Consider the following 10,208-nt stretch of genomic DNA (forward strand, 5'->3'; position numbering starts at 1 on the left):
AGTCTAGGTGAAGATGCCCCTGCCCATGGCCGGGGAGTTAGGACTAGGTGATCTTTAAGGTCCCTTCCAGCCCAGTCCCATGATTCTATGATTATTCTAAGTACTGACCCATCAATCAAACCACGGCTTACTCAATCCTAGATTGCAAAGGTTGTTGATTGCAATGTCTAAATCCAGTTTCCTACAAGGCCTGTGTGAGTTACAATATCTTGGTCTACATCTCCTAGGCTTGGTGGCAGAAGTACACAGCAAGCTCCAAAGTGTGGATGTACCATGCATTTACCAACACACAGATTCATCTATTGCTATGGAAACTAGACAAAAACAGCAAAATGCCTGCAATTTAATCAGAATACACAGGGTCATTGCAAATCTTCAGATCTTGCTGCATTGTTGGTCCTCAAATGGCTGTCCACAGCACAAAGGAAATACATGATCTGATGGGGAATGATACAAGCAGGTGGCACTGGCTGAGGAAACTGGTATCACAGAATGTTCTGAGTTGGAAGTAACCCACAAGGATCACCAAGTCCAACTCTTTAAGTGAATGGCCCATATGGGGACTAAACTCACAACCTTGGTGTTATTAGCACTATACTCTGACCAACTGAGCTTATGTGTTATTCTTCCTCAAATCTTTTAGGCAGCAGTACCTATGATGGAACTGCAGCATTTGCATTTGCAGCAGAAATATCTTGTGCGTTTTCATATCTATTCTAAAAACCTTTAAGGCAACAGCCAGGTCTCCCCACTCCAGACCAAGACTGATCCTTTCAAGAGAGAGATGAAGTTATGGGATAGAGTAAGGGTGTCTCTTTTGGGGGCATACTGATAAGTCACCCAACCTGACAGTCCTAGATCCTTGTACCCAGCAGCCACAGCCAAGTGAGGCACTTGAAGCAAGAATCAAGAATCTGAGGTCAAGTCAGGCCAAAATTAATAACCAAAGGCCTCATGAGGACAAGGACAATACTCAATTTATCTAGAGCCTGGGTGAATGTCATAATAACCAGAAAGGCACCAAGCACTATCTAGGAAGCAGAGTCCAGGGGAGAGCAGGACTGGAGCAGGACAGGTGCTGGGAAGTGCAGAAGACTAGAGCAAGCAGGAGCTGCGAGTACATAAGCAGGGATTTGGACAGAACAAGAGCAGATCAAAACATTGAACAGAAGAGAAATGAGGAGAGAGTAAAAGTTTCCCTGAAGTCCTGTCTGAGACACACATCAGGAACCACAAGCTCTAACCTAACTGTAGCTGCCTGAAGGACTGGGAGCCAAGCCAAGCCATATCAAGAATGCCTCTGACATCCAAAAATGTCACTCACAATGTAGGGCATTTTGCATACATTTTTATCTAGGGAACTTTTAATACAAACGAATGAAGGCTAGCAAAAGCCTGCTGAAAACCTCTAGCAGATACATGTCAAGGCACATGATAATGCTGCCTTTACAGCAACGCCCATTCTTGCTATTCCATCTGTTTCTTCCCATTCCTACCATTCTGCCCCACTGATGGCAAGTGCTCTCTTTGATCATGAGAATTGATCAAATCTAGAAAATGCTTTAAAATGCTGGTTCGTTCCCCAGTTTCATTCACAACAGAACCAAACATTCCTTCTGCCGAGGAAGCAGCAAAGGCATAAGTAGATGCCTACAGGCAAGGAGGAAACACTACAAACCAGTACTGCCATCACAGCCAACATACCACCAGATCATAACTGGACAGTGCAGGAAGAAATATGAACATTTATCAATCTTTAAAACTATATGCCAACGAAAATAGTAGTAACATAGAAAAAAGGAAACAATGCAAGATTTATATCCATGTCTGACAGTAGATAAAAGGCCTGATTTGCTAGAAGACTGTTTTGCCAACTTCCATGTAGAAATTGCCACAATGTCTTACTAGAAAACTAGATTCACATATGCTGGATTAAAAATAATGATGTTGTAGAGATAAAGGAGTTTGGCTCTCTGAGAATCTCATGGCAATATCATTCTGCCTGCTCTGTGTGCAGCAACAAGGCTTTGGTGTCACCTTATGCATGAGATGGTCCTGGTTACAATCATTCAGGTTACATAAGCACAGATGTAAAAATAACCATCAAAAGATCCTTTAAAGGATGAGACCTGCCTAATAGAGTAGCTGTTGAGACACACTCATTATAAGGGCTTCAAGAGTATTAGAAAAAATCCCCAGTTTACCTCAAAGAAGTCACCTGAACCACACACAAACTACCAGGCTCCAAAAGAAAAGAAACTCTTCTGTATACACTTTTTTGCCAACCACAGTGAAGGAGAGAGAACTGATAGTGGCCAGGAGATGCATATGCTTCCCGAATGATTAATTTTCCCAACACTCTGCTTGGATACTTTTCCACTTAAGACTCATGGCTCATCCCATGTTTTTCAGGAGAATATGTAACTGCAGGTTCAACTTTAGACCTAGGAAGTAAAACATTTTTGTTTACCTTACTTCCTAATGTCTATGAATATAGAGGATTGGTATAGAATTCTACACTCAACGCAGACCCCATTCCACATGTTTTAACATATGGAAGGGAAACTTGGGCACCTCCAGTTCCCTCTGTGAAGCCATAGCACAATTTCCATTGTCACTGGGAAAGAACTAGACTTTACAATCCCTTGTTGGTGCTCAGAGGAAAGCAATGGGATTGCCTAGACCCAACCAGATTTCAACAATGAGAGCGTGTGCAATTGCGGTTAAAACAGAGGCTCCTCCCCGAGCTTTCCTGCACTCAATACCCTTGAATTTTAAAGTGCAGTTGTGTCTAAAACCTGAACTCATGTTCAGTAATGCACAGACATGCAAAATAGCCAATACCCTGTATACTACAGTACTGTGTATATGGCCTGCATGGATGCAATGAAGTCTTCTTGATCCAGATGGGGATTTATGAGAGTGCTATCAGGAAAGGAATATTTATAAAGTAGAAACTATAAAACTCCCAGTGTTAGGTACATAGTCGTTTGAATTCATATAAAAAATAGCAAATTCTTGAAAATTTAACACCAAAACAAAAATGCTAAAACAAACATACTACACTTAGACAAAATGAACTCTCTACCAGTATTTATGGTCACGTACTATGGTCTGACATTGACGTTTCTAACATCATATCACTTTCATTCATTTCAATCTCAAATGTTTCTTCCAATGGACGGCTGGTATCTGTACTTTTCCTTTGATTTGATGTCTCTAATGTTACTATGCCACTTTCATCCAGAGTTTGTCTTTCTATGTCGAATTCTCTAAAATCCCAGGGAGGTGAAATTATGTTCTTTAATGTCTTCACTGTGTGTACATCAAAGTCATAACATCTTAATTTGTCTTTGATCTCCGTTCCTAGGAAAACAGACAAACGATTAGTTTATTCCAAACGAACACTCCCAAAAACATCTCTCAAAGAAACTGTTATCCAGAAACTACTATAATCCTGTGCTTTCAGATCATCAGGGAACTGTTGCTGCTAATGACTGAAGATGAATAGAGTTGTTCTGAAAAAATCCAGCAGCCTCCTTTCTGAGAAAAGCAAAATAAAAGCAGCACAACTCAGATTCAAAAGTCTGTTATGAGACGTAATTGCCAATTCCCTTCCCAATTCTCCAAGGGGCTTTTTTTCTTGTTTAAGTTACACACAGCTTGGTTTGCATTAATGCATATCACATGGCTGCATGGTTCTTCCAGATGTGTTAAATGACTGCATATGGAGAAAGACAATATTGAGAAGAAACATCTGCTTCAATTGTGCGAAAAATCTGCTGGAAAAGCACTAGAGCACACAGATGGCTTTTACTCTTAAGGCTTCAGCCTTCGTAACATGCTTGACAGAACATCAGCTGTGTTCACTACAGATAAAACACTAAGCTCAATGAAGCAGAAATCTGTCACTATAAAGTTGTTGGGGGGGGCAGAAAACTTTCACAGAAAATTGAAAACTATGGCACTATAATGTATTACTGTTATGAAGCCCTTTTTTTTTGTTACTATATGTAAAGCTGTATTTTTGGAGTCAGAAGAATTTATCCTGTCTCCACAGATCCAAGTTTTAACATGGTGAAAATGCGTTGCTCTACAGCAGCATTAGCACTAGTGCTCTGATTTCCCAACTCATATCTCTATTTTATTTTTTCTTTATTCCCTTTGATGTCTAAGCTGCCACAAATCAACATTTTCTACAAAAGAAACCATCAGAACCTTAAATGGCAAAGCGTTTCCTTTCTTTATGCTGGTAAGAATTTACTGTCATGATGCTCAAAAAAAAACCAGTGGTCATCTGCAATTGCTGTTAAATTCTGAATCATTTAGCCATTAAAAAAAACCAAAAAACAAACAAAGGTATACTCTACTTTGTAAGTTAATGAGGTAGTGGTAGACAGTCTTTCTTGACATAAGAATAACACTCCTCTCAAAGGACTCAATGATTAAGAGTCACATTGGTTAAAGACTTACCAATGTAGGCTTCAGAATCACCAATGTACATTTCTATGCAGTGTCCAAGCATTGTGACTGAAAATGTGTCATCCCTCCTGAGACCAAGGGCCTGTTAAAAAAAACAGTAAAAAGTATTTAGTAGCAAATAAAACAGTAGCAAATTTACATCTTAAGTCTGCAGTGGTTCGGTTTGTTATTTTGATGTTCCACAGTGCTATCTGAGCATAGTCTTCACTCTAAAAACAAAACATTGCACAACTCAAATAACACCATCACGTGAACCGTCTGAAGTAGCAAGCAAACAAAGCACTCAAGCAAAAACAGAAAAGGATTTAAATACAGACAGAGAAGCATTCAAAAATCATGAGATATAACATATGTTGCTGTTTACTTACTGTAAAATTTCTCCTTTAAGGCATTTGTTGGAAGTATTTGAAATTACTTCAGCTGCATGACAAGCTTATGTACATGAAATGTAAATTGCAATAATGACAGTCGAAGTTTGCCAAAGAGGGCATTTTTTAACCTAATCAATAGAAAACTTTAGAAAATGTTTTTTTTTAAAAAATCAGGATTATAAAATAAAACAGTAATTTGGAGGCTGGAAAAAATGCTAGTTCTCTGTTCCAAACCTAAACCAGAATGAAAGAGGTAAATCACAGAATCTGTGGCCAGCACTTTAATTGAAGGCAGTTACATACCGTATGAAAATAGTCGATTGCGCTCTCAAAGTTGCCCATTAAGCTGTGTATGTAGCCAATGGCAGAGTAAGTAGAGGCATTCTGAGGAATTAATACCAGAGCCTGGCGATGGTATTCCAGTGCTTCTTCATACTTCCTGTTAGGGTTAAATACAGAAGATCGATTAGTAAGTGGAACACAATTGTGCCAGAACTCAAAAATTATTGCTTTATACTCTGAACATAACAGAACGTACAAAAGACTCATGGATATTGACAATTTTCTTCCTCAATGTAATTGAGAAATCATTGTTCTCCTTATGTAGGAAAACAGCTGCCTACAGGAGGCCCCATTTGGAGATGATCTTAGCCATTTGATGTGGTAAATTGCTTTACATGCTTAATACTGCTCATTGTAACATTGGCTTGCTTTCTGTAGCTTTCATTTGCCTCCCTGGGGGAGGGATGGAGCAATACGAGACTAAATCATGCATCATTCAAACTGAGAAAAGCTCTCTGGCCAGAAATTTCAGAAGCCTGTGCTGTATACACTGGTACTTTTGTCAATTCTATTTTGCTATACCCTCTATCAAAAAAGGAGGTTTACACATATGCATAATTTCTTTCAAATACCAGTCACCCTTTCTTTGAAAATTATCTATTAATTAGACTGATTATTACATTTGTTATTTTATAAAACAAGGATTAAATGTACACTATGACATTATTCTGAGACATTGTCACATTTGACATCCTAATTCCACATTGTTAAAAAGAAAGATAATTTCCTACTCACAACAAATTTTAATGACTACAGTGATAATGAAATTATGTAAACAGCAACACATGAAGCTGTTAGAGGGCATCAAGTAACAATTGAGGCAGAAAAATTATGCAACTGTTTGCTTGCTGCACAGCCCTTTCACAATTGCAATTTTATTTTCACTCATAGTATTTACATGTCCAGTTGACTACCACTGGATTTTAATATGCTGCTTTCAAACTACAACCCCTTAATACTAGTGAGTAGACATATATCCAGTAAGTTTTTTCATAATAGCCATATCATGTATTACAAACACTACTAAATTAGTTATTACTGAATTTTGTGAGTTTTCAAAGCATATGTACAGCTGCCTAAATTCTCAACTTGCTTTCCTTGAAAGATGGTTTACAAAGATGCAAAAATATATTGGGTGTGATTTCTGAACCTGAACAAATACTACAATGCAAGATGTACAAAGCGTGATGTAAGCAGTTACTAACTTACTGGAGAAATTAAAAAAAAAAAAAAAAAGACAAAAGTAATTATAAACAAAACAAGTATTTGAAGAAACCCTGCAATTATACTCATAAACAGATTCCAGAAGCAGTGCCTTTTGTTTGATCTTGGCACAAGGAGTAACTATTATACGTTCTTATTTATAATGAAAATGAAGACTAATTGGCAATTCGAGCACAAAGCAATTACTACCAAAGCCAAAGCAGAAGTACAACTTTCATCTACCATAATCACATTCTCATTAGCAGCTTTGAAAAAAAATTAAAGTATGCACCAATTGGGCAATTAAAACCGTGACACTAAAAGCACAACAAAAAATACGGCATTGATTGAATAAAAGAAAACACTGGTTAAAGTCAGATTAAGGTAATTAATGAGAAAACATGTCTCTGTGTTAAAACTGTTAAAACTTGCATAGGTACCTTGCACTTTCGGTGTTCATGGAATGAAAATATGAAATAGTATTGTTCTGGAAAACCAGAAATATCTCCTTGCTGTGTAAATGTGACTAAATATTTCATTTCAATAAAGAAAAATAAGTACTAAACCAAGCAATCAACTGGCACAAAACCACCTTTACGTTAATTAAATCACTGGACATATTTCAGTATGCGAGGACTGAGATAGTAGACAGTTAAAAATCACACCCATACAAAGACCTAAAAGCCTATGACCAATTCTCTATCTAATAAGAATCAATAATTAAGGAAAGGCTTTTATATTAAGGACTTCAACTTGTGTGTGGTAAACAGGATATAAGGGGCGAATAATGTATTACATTTACAGGCTGATTTAGAGAATCATATTCCTATAGGGTACTTCTACACTGTTCTCATGTGGTAGATAATCTTGATATGAATGACAGAGAAAGCACATTTGTGCAGCATTACAAAAAAATGTAGCTCCAGCAGTCTCTGCTTACTTGAGTTTTCTGCAGACATGTCCTAAGTTGTTCAATAAAGGCTCCCACTTATCAACTGTCACCTGCAAAATAATGCAGCAATTCAAATAACTGCAGCTTCTCAGACTATGACTAAATTTGTCTACTTTAAAAAAACCCCAAAGATACAAATGAATAAGGCATTTTATTTATGACCAAGAAAAATATCAGGAACTTTTAAAATTCTTTACAAAACACACATTTAAGCCCCAAACCTTTATTCAATAACTTATTTTTCTATTTTATCCATTCCCCAAAGCCACTTAAATTTCTTTAAAGGGTCAGTGATACTAAAACTTGGATGCAAACCAAACAGAACTTGTTTTCTACTTAACTAAAAAGAGTCTCAGCTAGGAGCACTGAAGATTGCCTCAAATTAGGTATTTGTAAAACAATCATGAATACTGAAGGTCTTTTTGCTGTCTTCTCCATGGTCTCACTTCATCTGCTCTACATAAATTAGCTCATTTATGAGGAACACAGAAGGTGATCTGAGCCAACAAAATCCTTAAAATGCTTTTTACCGAAATTAAAAATAAGTTGGACTTTTGCATTAGGAATTTGTGATTTATAATAATATAAGACTATCTTCTGAATCTCGAGTTATTTTAGGTGTTTCCCACACTAATTCTAAATATTCCCTCGTGTGTTTACAGATTGCTGGTATTTAGTACTTCTCAATAAACATGAAAAATGCCACCTAGAAAAGAAATTTATGCATACACATAAATTTAGTGTGATCCACAAAGCTTAAGCCATTTCCATGAACAATATTACAGCTTTAACTAAAACAGAACAAGCCCATTTATATATTGGTGAGCATATAAATTAGTAGCTGTGCAGTTTGTTTTAGTAAATATGTGCCTTGTCCATATGAAGATTTTCAGTTCTTCAGCACTTTCCACTTTATAGTTTACTGTGCTCTAGAAGCAATTTCCTTGATAGGAGATGCTTTGTTAACATGGTAGCATGAGGTGATGCCCTCATAAACTAAATCTAAGCTAAAATTGAGAAAACCTATCTTGAAATTCACAAAAAGCCTGTCACAAGGTGATACTGCTTTCATTAAGGCATCTCAAGTTTCTCTAGTACAATATGTTTCTTTAGACAAGATGATATCACACAAATAACCATTACTGCCAATAGGTACACATTTATTTGCATTCCAGTGTGAGGAATCAGGGTTGTAACGGTCAACTTCTGATTCACAAAAGCACTTGAACTACATTTCCCAACACTTCTTGCTAGTGATTATTTTGGTTAATTTCAGCAAAGTTAGTTAAGCAACCCTGTCAGAGCGCATTCCTACTCAGTGTCGCTATCCTCAGTTCCACCCTCAGTCAAGAGCCATTATTCTTCTAAGACCCAAGCCTGAGAATAAGACCTGGGTTTCACTCCCAGTCAATGCTTATTTTTCTTTTAATTTCATACAGAAAAATACTTTTTGTCTTTTCCTGTAGCACTGAAGATGATATATGACAATTCTCATCTAATAACCCAATGCACCCAATTACAAGTAGATGGTTAAGTTTTAAAATCAAATTTATATTGTATTGCTTTTATCTTAAAAGAAGAACAACGTAAATTGTCACAAGACAATATAGAATTTGCTAGAGTTTTACAGATTTATAATTCTGTACGTTGTTAAGATAAATACCTCATTTCCAATAGCTTTGATTTTTTCCAGTGCATCAAGGAACCACTTTTCTGCAGTTTTCCAGCTAAGAATTGAGGGGGTGGGGAGAAAGAAAAGTAAATTAGTGAAGAGTTTTCATTAGCAGTATGAGAAAACTATATTGCAAAGAAGAGTTTTTGACATTATGTCATTGTATGTACAGAATTAGACGTAAAACAGAGTAATTTACACTTGGGTATATTTTGCATTGTCTTCCTAAGAGGTAACAAGACAGAGTTAAAAAAAATCAGAATCAAACCAAGAATATTGACTAAACACTTCATAGAACTGTTAAGAGTTTTTTCCAGAATATATTTAGAACCTCCTGAGCTGACAAAATGTTTTGTTGTACAAAATTTTATAGCATGTGTGCAGACAGATGCCTGATTTTCAGGCATACAACTACACAATGACAGGCACATGGAAGGTAATATTCATCTCTGCATGCTCCTCAAGATTAAATTCTGTCTTTGTTCAATCAAAAGCAAGGGTTTTGACCTAGACTAAACCCAAAAGACATTATAACTCAAAGTAAGTACTTAAGTAGATATACTGGCACATTACACTTCAGAATAATTTGCATTTAATCGTATTTTGCAAGCTTACTCTCCGTTTTGAAATGCTACCACTCCAACTTCATGCATAACAAAAGGATCTTCGGGTGCAATGCTTAAAGCTTGGCTGAAAAACCGTTCAGCTAACTTGGAGTTGTTGGTCAAACCGTATTCCAGTCCAATGTAGAGCATCGGCAAATGACACCTAAAAAAACATAAAATAAACTGCGTGTTTGTTTCTGTGTGGTTACCAGGAATGTAGCCACAAACTACAAAGAAATGCTAATTGTGTTTGCAAATGTTTATGTACAACCAAGTAAAAGCTGATTTAAATGGACTATTAACCTAAAGGGAAGGTTAAAAAATTTTACATGCCTGTTAGTTATTGACAAGAATTTGAACTCCAATACATAACTGTAACCTGCTCTGGAACATGTATTTTCTGAATGCGTATGTTAGTTCTGAGAGTTTTTTTCCCTAGTTTCCTTCATATGTTTAATTTACAAATAGAATATGGAAGAAGCAATAATTAAAGAGATTATATTTACCAATAACCACAATCAAATACAACAATTTTATATGCAATATTACATTAGACCTCGACTCATTTTGCAACCTTCTCC

At 36.5% G+C, this 10,208-nt stretch overlaps 1 protein-coding gene across 1 annotated transcript in view; it reads right to left on the reverse strand.

Annotated features, from left to right (window-relative positions):
• Positions 1-1,737: 1,737 nt before the first annotated feature.
• Positions 1,738-10,208, reverse strand: part of CDC16 (cell division cycle 16) — a 25,522-nt gene continuing 17,051 nt past the window's right edge. Inside the window, exons 13-18 of the mRNA XM_027905996.1 lie at positions 9,638-9,790; positions 9,014-9,077; positions 7,339-7,400; positions 5,157-5,292; positions 4,474-4,564; positions 1,738-3,366 (exon numbers count right to left, since the gene is read on the reverse strand). Coding sequence (XP_027761797.1) covers positions 3,101-3,366; positions 4,474-4,564; positions 5,157-5,292; positions 7,339-7,400; positions 9,014-9,077; positions 9,638-9,790 — 772 coding nt within the window. The 3' untranslated portion in view covers positions 1,738-3,100. The remainder of the gene's footprint in view (positions 3,367-4,473; positions 4,565-5,156; positions 5,293-7,338; positions 7,401-9,013; positions 9,078-9,637; positions 9,791-10,208) is intronic.

This window comes from Empidonax traillii, unplaced genomic scaffold, assembly GCF_003031625.1.
Source record: "Empidonax traillii isolate 1590-97213 ecotype Southwest subspecies unplaced genomic scaffold, ASM303162v1 scaffold1232:size202910, whole genome shotgun sequence".
Classification (NCBI taxonomy): Eukaryota; Metazoa; Chordata; class Aves; order Passeriformes; family Tyrannidae; genus Empidonax; species Empidonax traillii.